The sequence below is a fragment of the Staurois parvus genome, unplaced genomic scaffold (genome assembly GCF_062004578.1).
Source record: "Staurois parvus isolate SC_StPar_1 unplaced genomic scaffold, SC_StPar_1.0 ptg000223l, whole genome shotgun sequence".
Classification (NCBI taxonomy): Eukaryota; Metazoa; Chordata; class Amphibia; order Anura; family Ranidae; genus Staurois; species Staurois parvus.
In genome coordinates, this window is record NW_028318019.1 from 830,105 (window position 1) to 850,578 (window position 20,474).

A 20,474-nucleotide genomic window follows, 5' to 3' on the forward strand; every position below is an offset into this window, starting at 1 on the left:
CATTGGTCACCAATGTAAGGGACCACTACACTGACCACTGATATAAGGGGGTCCTTCTCCCATTGGTCACCAATGTAAGGGTCCACTACACTGACCACTGATATAAGAGGGTCCTTCTCACATTGGTCACCAATGTAAAGGATCACTACACTGACCACCAGGGGCGGACTAACCATTTGGTAACTTGGGCACCGCCCGATGGCCCGGGGTCAGTAGGGGGCCCCATAAGATGCCCCTGGTACCTTTTTCATAGGCTTTTTTGAGTTTGGGCAAGGACACAGGGGCCCCATGATCCCCTATTGCCTGGGGGGCCCATGAGTTGTCAGTCTGCCGCTGCTGACCACTCATATAAGGGGATCCTTCTCCCATTGGTCACCAATGTAAGGGACCACTACACTGACCACTGATATAAGGGGTCCTTCTCCCATTGGTCACCAATGCAAGGGACCACTACACTGACCACTGATAAGGGGTCCTTCTCCCATTGGTCACCAATGTAAGAGACCACTACACTGACCACTGATATAAGGGGGTCCTTCTCCCATTGGTCCTCAATGTAAGGGACCACTACACTGACAACTGATATAAGGGATCCTTCTCCCATTGGTCACCAATGTAAGGGGCTGATACACTGACCACTGATATAAGAGAGTCCTTCTCCCATTGGTCACTAATGTAACCACCAGTGGTCACTACACTGACCACTGATATAAGGGGGTCCATCTCCCACTGGTCACCAATGTAAGGGACAAATACAATGACCACTGATATAAGGGGTCCTTCTCCCATTGGTCACTAATGTAAGGGACCACTACACTGACCACTGATATAAGGGGTTCCTTCTCCCATTGGACACCAATGTAAGGGACCACTACACTGACCACTGATATAAGGGGGTCCTTCTCCCATTGGTCACCAATGTAAGGGACAAATACAATGACCACTGATATAAGGGGTCCTTCTCCCATTGGTCACCAATGTAAGGGACCACTACACTGACCACTGATATAAGAGGTCCTTCTCCCATTGGTCACCAATGTAAGGGACCACTACACTGACCAATGATATAAGGGGTCCTTCTCCCATGGGTCACCAATGTAAGGGACAAATACAATGACCACTTGGGATGATCTCTGGGTTTAGTTGTCGGAGAGTAGGGATGAGACGACAGTACAAACCAAACTTTGCCTGTTCCGGTCCCATGTTTTGCAGGAGCCGATCATCACATATAGAAGAGACATTTCTACCACTTCTGTATATAACAGCTTCCCGCTGTCACTGGTGCCTGAGGAAGACATGGATGGGTACAGCGGCCACACCCCCAGGAATCAGTGATGTCATTGGGAATCCCTGCCATGTAAGGAAGGGGGTGGGGATAGCAGTGACATCACTGACCAAATATGGTCACTGGTCACATTTGGGTAATAAGGTCCCACCATCCCTGTCCCTTCACTTATGTAGATGACAGTTTAGGGAGCTGTCATTGGGCTGGTGCTATTGTCGGGTACTATATACCCCATACTCATTCACATGGGGGGATGGTATATGGGGGCCCCTTGTTATTAACGGGGGCTTCCAGAATCCAATATGACCCCCGCCCACAGATCCCCACAGCCACCAGCCAAGGTGCTATGCCTGGGGGAATCCCCCCTGGTAAGGTGACCCCCATGTTGTGGACATGTGGCCTGGTATGGATCAGGAGGGGGGGGCACACTACAGCCCCCTCTGCACTCTGTATGGTGGGCTGTATATGATATACTGCTGACCCCCGCACTCTGCGCCGTTATTGAAGGGTGTGAGGTGTCACCGAGGAGCAATGTTCTACCAACACAGGGGAGATACCAACACCGGGGAATCTCTTCAGAATCACATGTCATATTGTAACACATCTCCTGGGGGAACATTCAACGTTTTCATACCAGTCATATATTCCCAGCCTTTATATGGACCTGGACAGTTCTGACAGTCCTCATACAATGACATAGATGGTCCATCATCCATTCTTACATCAGTATCATTAGTCATTACTCTGAAAATGTCCAACAAAACCGAGGTTGGGGTGGGAATGGCCATCAAACATGTAGTTAAATGATCGGCAGCATCTCTGACAGATGGAAATTGGGAACATTCATCACTCTCCTTGCCATATAAACCCAGACATTCTCTGGTTGATTTAACAGTTCATGTGGATGTCTGTGTTGGGGCAAGGGTCAGTCTTATGGGACTGCAACATCCCCCCTGGTAAGGTGACCCCCATGTTGTGGACATGTGGCCTGGTATGGATCAGGAGGGGGGCACACTACAGCCCCCCTCTGCACTCTGTATGGTGGGCTGTATATGATATACTGCTGACCCCCGCACTCTGCGCCATTATTGAAGGGTGTGAGGTGTCACCGAGGAGCAATGTTCTATATTGAAGTTTGCCATCATTGCACCGACACACACAATAGTTTTTGTTCAATAAATGTTTTATTATAATTTTACATTTAACAAGATTGAAGCATAAAAATCAGGAAATAGTAAAGGAAGAAATCTGATTGGTCAGGAAGATCCCTTGTCTGGAATGTGGGGGCGGAGTCATTATTATTGGTGTACAATACAATACACAACGTGTTCCATTATTATAACAAAGTATTGTAGAAAAGATCCCAACATAGAAAATGGGGGAAAGGAGGAAATAAAGGCGGATATGAAGGGGAATCTGTGTACGGGGAACACCTTAACCATCACCATGGCCGCCGGGCCTCCTCGTGGCTCCGGCGGTGGAATGACGTCACGCTCTGCACAGCGTGACGTCATTCCACCGCCAGAGCCACGAGGAGGCCCGGCGGCCATCATTACTGGGGTCAGTACTGCTGCATATATATGTTCTCACATGATGTATAATATGCACACTTCCCTGCTGCTTTTATAAATAAATATTTACCCTTTGGACATACTACACTATCTCTGGCATTTGTCTTCTGGGGCTCCTGCTTGGAGCTATCATTCCCACAGAGAAAGCACTTTGCCACCCTGAGAGGAAGTTTTTTGCATGGAGCACCTGGCTGACCTTAAGGGGACCCCTGGACCTGACTAAAGAGTCTGTGATGACCCACCGTGAGGGAGATGCCTGGCTGCCTAACCTCTGATGTATCTATTGCCTGTGATGCATGATCACACATGTGCATAACCCATGCGTTTCCGGTGAGTGCGCATTTCTGTTATCTGACAGAGTGGAGGCCGTGGGAATTCGTATTTCTACAGTGAATCATTGTGGATACCTGATTATTATCTTATTGACTCTTTTACCTTGCTAAGCGCTGCACTTTGTTGTTTTAAGATTATATTCTCCTTATCAACTGTTTCTTTCATGATGAAGATCAGCCATGGAGTATATCTGAGGTGTATATCAGGGTGTGCTTCTTCCCCACATGAGAGCTGGGATGTCCAGCAACATTCATCTAGAAGACATTTCCCGCACTCAAGGCACTAATACACCTCCAGGGTTGTGTGGGACCCCTGATGTACAGGAAGACAGGACTTCAGTGAGGAACATTTCCCTCACTCAGGACAGAAAAGTGGCTTCTTCCTCGTGTGAGATTTCTGATGTTTGGAAAGATGGGACTTCCGTGAAAAACATTTCCCGCACTCAGGGCAGGAATATGGCTTCTCCCCCGTATGACATCTCTGATGTGTGTAAAGACTGGACTTCCGTGAAAAACATTTCCCACACTCAGGGCAGGAATACAGCTTCTCCCCTGTGTGAGATTTCTGATGGTTGTAAAAATTGCACTTCACTGAAAAACATTTCCCGCACTCAGTACAGGAATATGGCTTTTCCCCTGTGTGAGATCTCTGATGTGTTTGCAGACTGGACTTCTCTAAAAAACATTTCCCGCACTCAGAACAGGCAAATGGCTTCTCCCCTGTGTGAGATTTCTGATGCCTGTGAAGAACACACTTCTTTGAAAAACATTTCCCACACTCAGGACAGGAATATGGCTTCTCCCCTGTGTGATATCTCTGATGTGTGTGAAGATAGGACTTTTTTGAAAAACATTTTCCGCACTCAGAACAGGCATACGGCTTCTCCCCTGTGTGAGATTTCTGGTGCCTGTAAAGAATACGCTTCTCTGAAAAACATTTCCCAAACTCAGGACAGGAATATGGCTTTTCCCCTGTGTGATATTTCTGATGTGTGTGCAGACTGGACTTCTCTGAAAAACATTTCCCGCACTCAGGACAGGAAAATGGCTTCTCCCTTGTGTGAGTCTTTTTATGACGATTAACACGGAATTTAGAAGGAAACCATTTCCCACACTCAGGACAAGAATACGGCTTCTCCCCTGTGTGAGATCTCTGATGTGTGTGAAGACTGGACTTGTCTGAAAAACATTTCCCACACTCAGGACAGGAATACGGCATCTCCCCTGTGTGAGATTTCTGATGTCTGAGAAGAATAGAATGATCTGAAAAACATTTCCCACACTCAGGACAGAAATACGGCTTCTCACCAGTGTGAGTTCTTTTATGCACATTAAGATTGTATTTAGTATGGAAACCCTTCCCGCACTCAGTACAGGAATATGGCTTCTCCCCCGTGTGAAATCTCTGATGTGTGTGAAGACTGGACTTGTCTGAAAAACCTTTCCCGCACTCAGGACAGGAATGCGGCTTCTCCCCTGTGTGAGACCTTTTATGCACATAAAGACTGGATTTATAACGGAACCCCTTCCCGCACTCAGTACAGGAGAAGCTCTTCCCTGTTGGAAGGCCGGCCCGGTCCCGCACAGTCTGAGGTTCCTCAGGATACGAGGAATCCGATGGTCCATCAACACTGGGTGGTGCCAGATGGACATTGGAGGGAGCCGGGTTTTCTCCTGGACTATACTGTGTGATGTCCTCATCTTCTACTTTCCAGTCTGGAGACAAAGTGAGACAATCCTCGGAGGTTTTCCTCATCTCCCGGCCATGGACTAAAATACAAAGACAAAGAGGATTACTAGACAGGAGCTGATTGGTTCCCCCAAACCAGGACTCCGCCCACATCAGGCAACTTGGTCTCTGAGGAGCTTACAATTCCACCCTCAAGGGAACTAGGAAATGGCTCCTCTGATCTCCTACCAGGTCATTTCTTTATTCATGGACCTTAGTCAGAGAGTGAGGAAACAACCAGAACTGTCTTTTATAGGAGGGACAGTGATGAGGGGATTATAGGACGAGGGTCCCCACCCCCTCTATCACTCATCACCATCTTCCCAACACAAGAAGTACTGCACTTCCTTATTTAGTCCATGATTTAGTCATGAAGAACAGCGGGGCTGAGCCCCACCAGAGGTCAGAGAGTGAGGATGGGGGAGAACAACCAAGATGAAGACTGGACTGATCCTGAAGACCACCATCATTGGGGTATTGACTCCACCCTCATTATCACTTTCTGTTTAAGGGTCCAAAGTTGGAGGATGTTATCACATTATTATCACCATGTAAAAGTCTGTGCTCCAATCACATCATCCGATATAAAATGTCCAGCTGGGAGGAAATGGGTGTAACAAAAGAGAATCCATATTATGTGTATATATAGCAGTGGGGGGAGGGGGAGAGCAGAAGTCAGGACTATGTAATGTACAACATAGAGTATATAGTGCAGGGGTCAGGAGTATGTAATGTACAACATAGAGTATATAGTGCAGGGGTCAGGAGTATGTAATGTACAACATAGAGTATATAGTGCAGGGGTCAGGAGTATGTAATGTACAACATAGAGTATATAGTGCAGGGGTCAGGAGTATGTAATGTACAACATAGAGTATATAGTGCAGGGGTCAGGACTATGTAATGTACAGCATAGAGTATATAGTGCAGGGGTCAGGAGTATGTAATGTACAGCACAGAGTATATAGTGCAGGGGTCAGGAGGATGTAATGTACAACATAGAGTATATAGTGCAGGGGTCAGGAGTATGTAATGTACAACAGAGTATATAGTGCAGGGGTCAGGAGTATGTAATGTACAACAGAGTATATAGTGCAGGGGTCAGGAGTATGTAATGTACAACAGAGTATATAGTGCAGGGGTCAGGAGTATGTAATGTACAACATAGAGTATATAGTGCAGGGGTCAGGACTATGTAATGTACAACATAGAGTATATAGTGCAGGGGTCAGGACTATGTAATGTACAACATAGAGTATATAGTGCAGGGGTCAGGAGGATGTAATGTACAAACTAGAGTGTAAAGTGCAGGGGTCAGGAGTATGTAATGTACAACATAGAGTATATAGTGCAGGGGTCAGGAGTATGTAATGTACAACATAGAGTATATAGTGCAGGGGTCAGGAGTATGTAATGTACAAACTAGAGTGTAAAGTGCAGGGGTCAGGAGTATGTAATGTACAACATAGAGTATATAGTGCAGGGGTCAGGAGTATGTAATGTACAACAGAGTATATAGTGCAGGGGTCAGGAGTATGTAATGTTCAACAGAGTATATAGTGCAGGGGTCAGGAGTATGTAATGTACAACAGAGTATATAGTGCAGGGGTCAGGAGTATGTAATGTACAACAGAGTATATAGTGCAGGGGTCAGGAGTATGTAATGTACAACATAGAGTATATAGTGCAGGGGTCAGGACTATGTAATGTACAACATAGAGTATATAGTGCAGGGGTCAGGACTATGTAATGTACAACATAGAGTATATAGTGCAGGGGTCAGGAGGATGTAATGTACAAACTAGAGTGTAAAGTGCAGGGGTCAGGAGTATGTAATGTACAACATAGAGTATATAGTGCAGGGGTCAGGAGTATGTAATGTACAACATAGAGTATATAGTGCAGGGGTCAGGAGTATGTAATGTACAAACTAGAGTGTAAAGTGCAGGGGTCAGGAGTATGTAATGTACAACATAGAGTATATAGTGCAGGGGTCAGGAGTATGTAATGTACAACAGAGTATATAGTGCAGGGGTCAGGAGTATGTAATGTACAACAGAGTATATAGTGCAGGGGTCAGGAGTATGTAATATACAACATAGAGTATATAGTGCGGGGGTCAGGAGTATGTAATGTACAACATAGAGTATATAGCGCAGGGGTCAGGAGTATGTAATGTACAATATAGGGTATATAGTGCAGGGGTCAGGAGTATGTAATGTACAACATAGAGTATATAGTGCAGGGGTCAGGAGTATGTAATGTATAACAGAGTATATAGTGCAGAGGTCAGGAGTATGTAATGTACAAACTAGAGTGTAAAGTGCAGGGGTCAGGAGTATGTAATGTACAACATAGAGTATATAGTGCAGGGGTCAGGAGTATGTAATGTACAACAGAGTATATAGTGCAGGGGTCAGGAGTATGTAATGTACATCAGAGGATATAGTGCAGGGGTCAGGAGTATGTAATGTACAGCATAGAGTATATAGTGCAGGGGTCAGGAGTATGTAATGTACAACATAGAGTATATAGTGCAGGGGTCAGGAGTATGTAATGTACAACAGAGTATATAGTGCAAGGGTCAGGAGTATGTAATGTACAACAGAGTATATAGTGCAGGGGTCAGGAGTATAAAAATTTACAATATAACTTATACAGTATAAGGGTCAGGACTCATAATATTGGTATTCAGTAATCAGTGGAACATTAAATGTTTACTGCAGACAAGTTGCAGAGATCCCACACCGCTGCCTCCCATCTCCTGAGACTGCACTCAGTGACTTGGGTCTGAGACACTACAGACATATCCCTCCACCCGGCACAGCCAGCAGACCACAGAGCAAGGAACCCTGGGAGAAATGTTCTGCCTGAGATCTTACTGACCTGGACATGGGAGAGAAGACCGAAGACACACACACCCCAGGTGTCTAGGTCTAGTAAAGTCTATGGTGAAAATGAACATTTTGCTGCCAGCTGAACCCCAGAACCTCCATAAATCCAGTCTAGATACATACAGTCAGGTCCATAAATATTGGGACATGGACACAATTCTAACATTTTTGGCTCTATACACCACCACAATGGATTTGAAATGAAACGAACAAGACGTGCTTTAACTGCAGACTTTCAGCTTTAATTTGAGGGTATTTACATCCAAAGCAGGTGAACGGTGTAGGAATTACAACAGTTTGCATATGTGCCTCCCACTTGTTAAGGGACCAAAAGTAATGGGACAATTGCCTTCTCAGCTGTTCCATGGCCAGGTGTGTGTTATTCCCTCATTATCCCAATTACAATGAGCAGATAAAAGGTCCAGAGTTCATTTCAAGTGTGCTATTTGCATTTGGAATCTGTTGCTGTCAACTCTCAAGATGAGATCCAAAGAGCTGTCACTATCAGTGAAGCCATCATTAGGCTGAAAAAACAAACCCATCAGAGAGATAGCAAAAACATTAGGCGTGGCCAAAACAACTGTTTGGAACATTCTTAAAAAGAAGGAACGCACCGGTGAGCTCAGCAACACCAAATGACCCGGAAGACCACGGAAAACAACTGTGGTGGATGAGCGAAGAATTCTTTCCCTGGTGAAGAAAACACCCTTCACAACAGTTGGCCAGATCAAGAACACCCTCCAGGAGGTAGGTGTATGTGTGTCAAAGTCACCAATCAAGAGAAGACTTCACCAGACTGAATACAGAGGGTTCACCACAAGATGGAAACCATTGGTGAGCCTCAAACACAGGAAGGCCAGATTAGAGTTTGCCAAACGACATGTAAAAAAGCCTTCACAGTTCTGGAACAACATCCTATGGACAGATGAGACCGACATCAACTTGTACCAGAGTGATGGGAAGAGAAGAGTATGGAGAAGGAACTGCTCATGATCCTAAGCATACCACCTCATCAGTGATCATGGTGGTGGTAGTGTCATGGCGTGGGCATGTATGGCTGCCAATGGAACTGCTTCTCTTGTATTTATTGATGATGTGACTGCTGACAGAAGCAGCCGGATGAATTGTGAAGTGTTTCGGGAATATTATCGGCTCATATTCAGCCAAATGCTTCACAACTCATTGGACGCTTCACAGTGCAGATGGACAATGACCCAAAGCAGACTGTAAAAGACACCAAAGAAGTGGAATGTTCCGCAAGTCCATCACCTGACCTGAATCCGATTGAGCATTTCGCTTGCTGAAGACAAAACTGAAGGGAAAATGCCCCAAGAACAAGCAGGAACTGAAGACAGTTGCAGTAAAGGCCTGGCAGAGCATCACCAGGGATGACACCCAGCGTCTGGTGATGTCTATGCATTCCACACTTCAGGCTGTAATTGACTGCAAAGGATTTGCAACCAAGTATTAAAAAGTGAAAGTTTGATTTATGAATATTATTCTGTCCCATTACTTTTGGTCCCTTAACAAGTGGGAGGCACATATGCAAACTGTTGTAATTCCTACACCGTTCACCTGATTTGGATGTAAATACCCTCAAATTAAAGCTGACAGTCTGCAGTTAAAGCACATCTTGTTCGTTTCATTTCAAATCCATTGTGATGGTGTATAGAGCCAAAAATGTTAGAATTGTGTCAATGTCCCAATATTTATGGACCTGACTGTATATATTATAATTACTTGCGAGCCACTGAGGTATAAGATAGTAAATAAATATATAGGTCAGCAGGCATCTATTCACATCCTCATATAAATGTGTTTTGTAGTAATGTACAGTAAATTGATTGCTTATTGCCGCGCCCTAAATGTGAGATATGAATATTTCCAGAAGCGATGAACAATCCAAGTCAACTTATTACAACTTCAAAATAAATAAATAATAAATTGAAAAAAACTAAAAAAACGTGAAAAAAATATCATAATATAAGTAATTTAAATAATAAAAATGAATAGTGTCCAAAAAAAGTCTATATAAATTTGATGAAAGTTGATTAGTCAAACAAGATTACAGATGGATTCTTGCTGGAATATAGATACTTCTATGCGCTCACCTTCCATTCAGCCCACTGCTGAGCTAACACAGCTTTGTGATGTTTATCCTTCATGGAGATCTTTAGAGACTCCCTTGGATACTCCTGATGGTTGATAATGGATCATTGTGGGTCTGTGGGTTAGCTTTTTCTCATGGCAATAAAAAGTGCTCCATCTCCTTGTATTATTCCTCGTTGGTATAGTGGGAAAGAGAAAGATACATGGTGCCTTATCGTTTATCAAAAGAACAATTTTATTCACAACTTCTTCTTATGCATTCACAAGTATTCAGTATAAAAAGTCCTGCGTTAAAATCAGTGAAACCGCTACATGCGTGTGTGACAGGTCTCATGGTTACTCATATTCGCTCACATACACTACACTCACTGTGAAGTCGGGTTGCTGTGCTGACGTCAAAGCCCCTCCCCAACGCGTTGCGCCACAGGGACATGTGGCTTCGTCCGGGGGATGTGATAGAACAGTCACCATACTAAGGATTCTTTTATAGTGATACGGCGCCATTTTCTAGAAGTCTGGATGGTCGCGGACATCTTTTTGGGGTCCAATATACATATTAAGCTATGATTAAGCACAGGTGTATTCAAGCTGATAGAAACTTTGTTACCAGTGCTGTTCTCTATTTAGATAACCTTTGACTGTCACTGCCCCACTATTTATAAACCCTCTTTCTATGGGCTGTATAGATCAAATGAGTAGTTAGCTACGCAGAAGACAATCACACATTTCTAAAACATATATGCACAAAAATAATATATATAAGGAACAAATAAAAATATGCAATTATGTATATATAAAAGATAATCAACATTAAAGAATGCAAAATATTTGTGATACTTATACATTGCCATCAATAAAGTACCCAACTATTAAATTAACTAGCATATAATGAAATGGATCATTATTACCACAACATGTGGTCACTATGGTGGGTGGATTATAGTAACCACTACTACTTAGTATTTGATTTGGCTGGTCAAAATACATTGAGTTTTATTATTAGATATATCAACATATATATATATATATATATATATATATATATATATATATATACACACATACCCACCATATACTTTGGGATATAATATAAAAGGGACTAATATATTTTTAGATATTTTAATGGATATTTTATGAAGCATATTAAATCAAACAAAAATTAACCTATTTCATTCTAATAATCACTTAAAAAGCATGATAAATCGAATTCTTTGTTTAGGCCTTTAGGGGCCAAGCAATCCATTTTGTATATCCAATAAGATTCTGTTTTGCTGATTTCTCTTACTAAGTTATCTCCCCTCCAATGTTTGCTGTGTTTCTCTATGCTCCCAAATTATAATTTGTCTGCCCGTTTATTGTGAAAATGCTGAAAATGCAGGGGCACATTCTGATATTTATATCCTTTATTGATATTATAAACGTGCTCTTTGAGTGTTCTTTTAGTTCTTCCAATATATATCAAGTTACAAGGACATTTTAAAGCATATACAACTCCTTATGTATCGCAGGATATGAATTGATCGATTTTATATATTTTACCATTACTGGGATTTTGGAATTCTGACCTGCGTTTAGGGTTACTTTTTGTTCTTTTGCAGCTGTAGCATCCACCACAAGAGTAGAAGTCTACACCCTGAAAAAATGTGGATTTAGCATTTTTGTTGGGTGGATCTAATATGTTTTTAACAATTTTATCACGGATATTGGAGCTTTTTTGTATATGAACTTTGGTCTGTCTTGAATAATGTTTTTGAGATCTTTGTCTAATTTCAATATATCCCAATGTTTGTTAATAATTTTTTGTATATCCTTAAATTGCTTGTTGAACGGCATTATCAGAGATATATTGGTATTTTCTGTATCTTTCTTATTACTTTCTAATATGATCTTTCTATCTCGTAATTCTGTTTACTCTCATGTTCGATTTCTTCTTTCCTATACCCATTATCAATGAATCTTTTCATTAGGATTTTACTTTGTTCTTTATAATCTACCGAATTAGTGCAATTTCTCCTTAAACGCATAAACTGCCCTCTTGGTATATTTTTTATCCAAGGCTTGTAATGGCAGCTATTAGTGGCGATATATGCGTTTCTATCGTTTTTTTTTAAATAATTTTTTGTATATATTTCTGATCCATTTTTTATTAGCCAAATATCTAGAAAATTGACATCCTTATTGCTTATATTCCAACTAAGAGTTATATTTTTTTGGTTATTATTTAGATTTTTGTAATATTTAGTTAATGTAGCTTCATCCCCATTCCATACCATGATAAGATCATCTATGAATCTGTGGTATAATAGTATTTCTTTTCTTTGATTCAAAAATATATTTTCCTCCTCCCGTTGTGCCATGTATAGATTCGCTATACTGGGAGTGAAATGAGTGCCCATGGCGACTCCTTTAACTTGAAGGTAATAGTTGTTTTGATACCAAAGATAGTTATGATGTAAACAAAAGTCCAAACATTTTAATAAGTATTTTTGTTGTTTGTTGTGTAAGGTGGAGTACTTGTTTAGGGCCCATTTTGCTGCTTTGAAGTCACCACAGCAACCCGACTTCACGGCGAGTTTAAGTCTATGTGACGAGTGTGAGCCGCCACGCAGGAGACATGTCACATCCCCCGGACAAAGCCACATGTCCCTGTGGCGCAACGCGTTGGGGAGGGGCTTTGACGTCAGCACAGCAACCCGACTTCACAGCGAGTGTAGTGTATGTGAGCGAGTGTGAGTAACCATGAGACCTGTCACACACGCATGTAGCGGTTTCACTGATTTTAACTCAGAACTTTTTATACTGAATACTTGTGAATGCATAAGAAGAAGTTGTGAATAAAATTGTTCTTTTAATAAACGACAAGGCACCATGTATCTTTCTCTTTCCCACTATACTAACGAGGAATAACAAGGAGATGGAGCACTTTTTATTGCCATGAGAAAAAACTAACCCACAGACCCACAATCATCCATTATCAACCATCAGGAGTATCCAAGGGAGTCTCTAAAGATCTCCATGAAGGATAAACATCACAAAGCTGTGTTAGCTCAGCAGTGGGCTGAATGGAAGGTGAGCGCATAGAAGTATCTATATTCCAGCAAGAATCCACCTGCAATCTTGTTTGACTAATCAACTTTCATCAAATTTATATAGACTTTTTTTGGACACTATTCATTTTTATTATTTAAATTACTTATATTATGATATTTTTTTCATGTTTTTTAGTTTTTTTCCAATTTATTATTTATTTATTTTACAGTTGTAATAAGTTGACTTTGATTGTTCATCGCTTCTGGAAATATTCATATCTCACATTTAGGGCGTGGCAATAAGCAATCAATTTACTGTACATTACCTTGTCATATATATACTGTATACATCCGGATAAACCATTGACTAGAAGCCAGAATCAGCTTCAGGGATATGTAAAATCAATCTTCCCCAGAGGAGTGAAATGATAATAATTTATACTGCAGGTAAAATGACATCACATCACCTCCTGTGCTCACCAGAACCGTTATCGGACTAAACAATGTATCTGGAGATATAAGGGGAGTACAAGTTATCTGAGGAAAATGAAAGTTCTAGTTCCCAATATGGACTGTATGGTGTCAGTGATGTCAGCTTTCAGTGCGCTCACTTCAGGGGGTGTCTGTGTCCGTCTGTTGCCCCTTGTCTCCTGTCTTGTGAGGTCTTGTTTTGTGATGTGTGTCCTCTTCTCTGTCCGTCTCTCACTTTTATCCCTCCAAATAAAACCTAGGCGGCAAAGCTCATCTCTCCTCACAATGACGTCAGACTAGGTGCTATTTTCTCTACTAATTGATTTCAGTGACCTGAAGGGGGCAGTATAGGATGAGGAATTTTCTGACATGTCTTCTGGAACATGACAAGGGTTGACCTTTAACCTCGGCTGGTAAGGACATGACTACATTAGAGAGAACTGCTTTTCTGCCAGGTTTGGTGTCACACAGACTGGTACCCATGTCACTGCTAATAATGTATTACTGAAAGTGGTTGTAAAACTAAAAAACACAAATCAGTCTAATCCTGCAGTTGGGTAGATTGTACCTTTACTGAGCCATTCAGCTTAGTCTGGTATCTTGAAGCAATCCCTTTCTCCAGAAATCCCACCTGATCTTCTGAGCAGAATAAATCTGACACCAGCAGAAATATGGTGTCACCACTCCCCTTCTCCTGTGAGTGACAGGCTGTGCTGAGGATGAGACCAGTATGAGCCTCCATGTAATACACTGCAAGGGGTGGGGGAGGGGGTGTCCTCTCCATGCTGGTCTCTGCCGTCACAAGATCCACAACTCAGCACTCATCAGCACCAGTGATTGTTCTTGAGCCAAGGATGGAGGGGGGTATAACTGGGGGATTGTGTGACATCATATCTCCGCCTACTATTCTCTGGTCCTAAGCCACGCCCACAGACCAGCAGTTTTTGGAGGGCTGAGACAAGCTAAAGGAACATTTTTCTGAGGTACACTCACAGCTGTATGTATGTTTACATTAAAATGTATTCATTTATGGAAAAAAGTACAATTTTATTAAATATTTGGGGTTTACAACCACTTTAAGTGATTCAGGAGAAAACAAATCTACCTAAATATCCTACAAAAAGATGAGGTCATTATACTGAGACTTCTTATCTCACGTCTTCTGTAACATAACAACGTTGTCATACAATGAACTCAAACTGATACTTTATAATGTTACAAACAGAATATCCCCAATATATCAATATGTATTCATTGTTAAACCATTTCATATAAATATATGTATGTGGAAATGGAATATAGTAATATAAACCTGGATGACATAAGTAAGCAAGCATTCACTTCATGTAATACTAATAATAATACAAGTGACATTTTTGGATCAGATATTCCTGTCACATAATAATAACACCATATACAATGTAAGGTATAATATGCACTCTTTCCAGAGGATCATGGGAAATAATCATTGTGACCAGTTCTTGTGTCCTTTGTCCAATCTAGACATGGACTCATCCATTTATCTTACCACTTGGTGTCATGTCTAGTCTTCATGTTGTAGCCGTCTGATACCACCATACCTCCCCCCAGATTTATAACCTGGGAACATAAGCTGTAACCACCTTGGAATGCTCTTAGAATCTGTGTTCAGAAACCATGAAATAGAATATACAGAACAAAATGGCTTCCAGCATGTCCATGTAGAGATGGTAAGTTCAGGCCTTCCTGTTTCATTCTCTGAGCCCAGAACAGTTCCGTCATTTCCCCTCTTTTTCTCCATGGTATTCAGGTGAACAACCTAAGACATATCTGGGACAAAGGTCGGAGTATAAGTCATTTACTGCAAAGAGTGAGGCCTTTCTTCATCCTGGATTGAGGAATGTTTTCCTCTTTTCATCCAAACTGATAACGGCATGGTGGTGTCTTAATAAAAATTAAATTAACTGCAAAGTGGTTGTTTCCACCATCATACCCAACATCAAGAATACAAAGCTTGTAATCAAAAATCTGATGAATCACTTTGGTTGTTGATTTGTAGACATTGGTTGAGTAGTGAATGTTTTCCTGGTGTGTTCCAACATGACCCGTACTCTTGCTTGAGCTCGGTTTATGTGGCAGTATACCATTCTTGTATTTCCACAAGTTGTAGCTGGGATATGTTGTAGTTTCTCTCAATGGATATCTTTGGATCCAAATTCACAAAGATCTTCTGAGATAATATCTCTCTTTCTGTTACTAAGAATCCTGGAACATCTTCCTGATGAGGGACCCGGTCCAATGATAGGTTTGGACTTGAGGTGTACACCAAGGATTAAGTCCATCCAAACGATCGCTGTGTCTTTGGTAGTCATCCGCATCTTTACCACATATTGATCTGGTCTGTTTGGACCTTCAGTCTTGGTCAATATGGATTCAATATGGATGCTATTAAAGAAAAACAGATAGTTTTAATATGTATTATTATCAACTAATTATTTACATTTTCTAGCTATGCTGGATATTAACTGATTGACCACATTATTATGGTATTCTGCTATAATTGGTATGTCCAATAAAACTCTATAGGACTTGAGATATGAACATCTGGATGTTGAGAGAAAAACATCAGAATGTTCAATCATTATAGTAATATTCTCTTATGGTACAAATTAAAAATCTTCTTCTACATCACCTTGCATCATTCTCAGTTGAGACCTAGGATGACAAGCACGGAATTGATTAACTAGTTGCCGACCGCAGATAGCCGAATGACGGCTTCACTGCGGCTGGCCAGTTCTGGGTGGACGTCATATGACGTCCCCCCAGAACACGCTCTCCTGCGCGCCCCAGGGGGCGCGCACCCGGCGATCTCCGTGTTCTCGGCTGCACTTTCCTCACGCTGTCAGATCGTGAGGAAAGTACTGCCGAGAACCGGCAGTTGTCAGAGCGAGGATCGGTACCGATCATCAGAGCCACTGATGATCAGTGCCCTGATGATCGGTGCCCAGCAGTGCCACCCACAAGTCCCGCCCACCTGTGCCCAGCAGTGCACCCACTAGCTCCGCCCACCTGTGCCCAGCAGTGCACCCACCTGTGCCACTCTGCAGTGTCACACACCTGTGCCCAGAAGTGCCACCTACCTGTGCCCAGCAGTGCCACCCACCTGTGCCCACCCACCTGTGCCCACCAGTGCCACCCACCTGTGCCCACCAGCGCCACCCACCTGTGCCCACCCACCAGTGCTGCCCACCAGTGCCACCCACCAGTGCAGCCCAGCAGTGCTGCCAGTCAGTGCCACCAGTCAGTGCCCAGCGGTTGTGCCAGTCAGTGCTGCCAGTCAGTGCCATCTATCAGTACCCATCATCAGTGTCACCTATCAGTGCCGCCTATCAGTGCTGCATATTAGTGCCGCCTATCCGTGCCACCTCATTAGTACTGCCTATCAGTGCCCTTTAGTGCTGCCTATCAGTGCCCATCAGTGCCGCCTATCAGTGCCCATCAGTGCTGCCTCATCAACGCACATCAGTGAAGGAGAAAAAATACCTGTTTGAAAAATTTTATAATAGAAACAAAGAAACTTTTTTTTTTTTTTTCACATTTTTTGCACTTTTTTAATTTATAGCACAAAAAGTAAAGTGCCCAGTGGCGAATAAATACCACCAAAAGAAAGCTCTATGTGTGAGAAAAAAATGATCAAAATTTCATATGGGTACAATGTTGCATGACCGCGCAATTGTCAATCAAAGTGCGGCAGCGCTGAAAGCTGAAAATTGGCCTGGTAAGGAAGGGGGTATAAGTGCCTGGTAGGCAAGTGGTTAATATGAACCCATTTGTCCACACAATCTCCATTTATGACAATTCTTATTTTATATATCACAGGTGAAATGTCAGTAATAGTATACGGACCTTTCCATGAAGGAAGACATTTCTTTTCCTTGACTCTATCTGGAGCACAGTTGTATAAATACATTCTATCACTTACTTCATGCTCCTTCTTGGTAGTTTTGAGATGGTAATACGTTTTGTTGCTTACCACGGCTTTCTCTAGATTCTTCTGTGCAAAGGCAAAATCATGTTGTAGGTTCTGTCGAAGGTTTTCAACATATTGATGTGTCGTGGCTGCATTGATCAGGTTATGGTCAGATGTGAGATACAACAGAAGTTGTGGAAGTACATTTTCCTTCCTATCATCAACTCAAATGGTGACATCTTGGTTGCGGTACTTGGAGTTGTTCTAATAGCCATGAGCACTAAAGGTAACGTCATATCCTAGTCTTTACCTGATTCTTTCATGAATGTCTTCAGGATGTTGATGATTGACTGGTTATAGCACTCTACTTCTCCGCTAGATGCTGGATGATAGGCAATGTGTAACTTACATTTGACACCTGACATTTTCCACATCTTAGACATTACCTCACTTGTAAAATGGCTGCCATGATCTGAATCAATCCTTTGAGGAAGACCAAGTCTGGAAAATACATGAATAATGAGTGACGTGGCACATGTTTCAGTGGTATTATTGGGAGCCGGTAAACATTCTACCTACTTAGTAAATAAACAAGTGACTGTCAACATGTATTTGTTTGCTGTAGATGATTTTGTGACAGGACCAATAAAATCAATCTGCAAATTGGACCATGGCAATGAGAAACCCTTCTTCTGAAGTTGGACATGATGGCTGAAACTGAGCACAAACTAGACAACCCTGACAGTAGGTTTGAACATCCTTCAACATATGAGGCCAGTAAGCATAATCCCGGAGTAATTCGTAGGGAATCTTCTCACCTCGGTGACCTGCTGTAGGTGCTTCATGACCATGTTGTAACATGAGTCCTCGACATTTTTGGATGTTCTTGTCAGTAATCCATCTCTAATACTGAATTGAGATTTGGATGTCACTAATAATCGGAGGTCTTCTTCTTGGGCATAGTCTTCCTCCAATATAGGGTTGTTAACCACTTCCCGACCGGCCGTTGTATATAAATGGCCTCCCCGCACCCTGCTTGTGCGCGCTCCCTGGGAGCGCGCAGCACCGCGATCCGGTGCCTGCTGTGTCCTCCGGACAGAGTGAAACACCGATCATCGGACGGGACTTCTGTACGAGGTCCCGATCATGTGATCACTGATTGGCCAATCAGTGATCACATGCAAAGTAGTAAGCAAGATGTCACTTCTGACATCATTGCTTACTATGTGTGAAATCTGTGAATGATCACAGAGGTCACATGGTACAAGGCTATTCACAAAAGCCTTGTACCATGTGACAAGCTGTGACCAATCACAGCTCACTCAGTTCTTCTCAATGAGTGCAAGAATGCACACAGAGAGAAAGAGAAATGATTGCTTTTACACCCTATATGGGTGTAAAAGCAATCAGTGTAAAAAAAAAAAAAAAAATCTTCATCACCCCTCACAAGTAGTACAGTGTCACCATGGTGACACTGTACTGCTAGGGTGACAGTATGTAAAAAAAAAAAATAATAATATAAAAAAATAAAATAAAAATGTAAAAAAAAATGTTTAAAAATTATAATTTTTGCTTATAAACTAATTTGGATTTTTTTTTTTTTACTAAAAAGATAACAGAATAAATTTTGGCTAAGATTTATGATGAAATATTATTTATTTGCAAAATTTTATAAAAAAAACACTTTTTTTCAAAATTTTTGGACATTTCATTTATATAGCAAAAAAAATACAAATCCCAGTGGTGAATAAATACCACCAAAATAAAGCTTTATCTATCTCAAAAAAATGGTAAAAAATTCATTTGGGTACAGTGTTGCATGACCGCGCAATTGCCATTCAAAGTGTGATAGCGCTAAAAGCTGAAAATTGCCCTGGTCAGGAAGGGGGTAAAAGTGTCCGGTCTGGAAGTGGTTAACAGATTCTTTAATGTAAGTGAATATAAATGCAGAGCACAAATAAAAGCAATCAGATGCAGTGGTACTAATACCTAATGTGAGGCGTTGAACGCATGTGCAAAATGTGCATGATCAGCAAACTGTATTTATACCATCATATAAATAAATAGAACATACAAATGAGTATAATCAATGCAATATGTGCAAAACCTTGTGTCAGAAGTGATAAACGTATGTGCATAGATGTGCGTGGTTACCTGACACCTATATCCTACATCCCACGTACTAGTATACAATCATATATCTTCTAAACCATATTTATCAAGTGACCAATCACCTCCACATAATATAGTCCTTCATGTGCATCAACGTGGGAAGTCCTTTATATACAGTGCTCACAATCCACCGTCCAATACTCCTCCAAAATGACATTGATCTGTGCCTTTACCTGCGTGGTGCTTCAAGTGATAACCAGTGATCACATTCCTGCTCATTCACATCCAGATGAAGGGCTCTTGTGTCACCCTTCAGTGTGCATACACCCCGGACACACTATTGCCCTCACCTTCAGGTTTGTCCTGCATCCCAGGTCATACTGCGCTTTTTCCCCCTTAAACCCGGGCAGGTATACTGGTACAAACTGCTCACCACCGTCAGCTCTTTAAAACTCTCCAACTCCGCTCCATATCATAGAAAAGAACACTCCAAATAGTGTAATATTGCCAAAAAAAATACCTTTATAGAAATAATACAATAATGAACTCACATTTCAAAGTGTCCACCTGGGACATTGCAGGGTGAAATCTCTATTGGGATATGTGATGGTCCTATACCAAGATGGCGGCCCATGCACTTCCGGTATTACTGTTTGACATCATCGGCATATAGGGGGCAGTATAGGATTGGGAAGGATTTGGGTTTCTCTGACATGTCTTCTGCAACATGACAAGGGTTGACCTTTAACCTTGGCTAGTAAGGACATCACTACATTACCAGATAACGGCTTTTCTGACGGGTTGGTTTCAGACAAACTTGTACCAAAGTCACTGCAAATAATGTATTAAGTGATTCTGGAGAAGAAAAATCTACCTATACATCCTACAAAAAGATGAGGTCATTATACTGAGACTTCTTATCTCACGTCTTCTGTAACATAACAACGTTGTCATACAATGAACTCAAACTGATACTTTATAATGTTACAAACA

At 41.8% G+C, this 20,474-nt stretch overlaps 1 protein-coding gene across 1 annotated transcript in view; it reads right to left on the reverse strand.

The window, feature by feature from the left end:
- Positions 1-17,803, reverse strand: part of LOC149460649 (uncharacterized) — a 60,389-nt gene extending 42,586 nt beyond the window's left edge. The window contains exons 1-3 of the mRNA XM_089679412.1: positions 17,680-17,803; positions 17,382-17,518; positions 3,548-4,593 (exon numbers count right to left, since the gene is read on the reverse strand). Coding sequence (XP_089535538.1) covers positions 3,548-4,593; positions 17,382-17,518; positions 17,680-17,803 — 1,307 coding nt within the window. The remainder of the gene's footprint in view (positions 1-3,547; positions 4,594-17,381; positions 17,519-17,679) is intronic.
- Between the last annotated feature and the right edge of the window lie 2,671 nt (positions 17,804-20,474).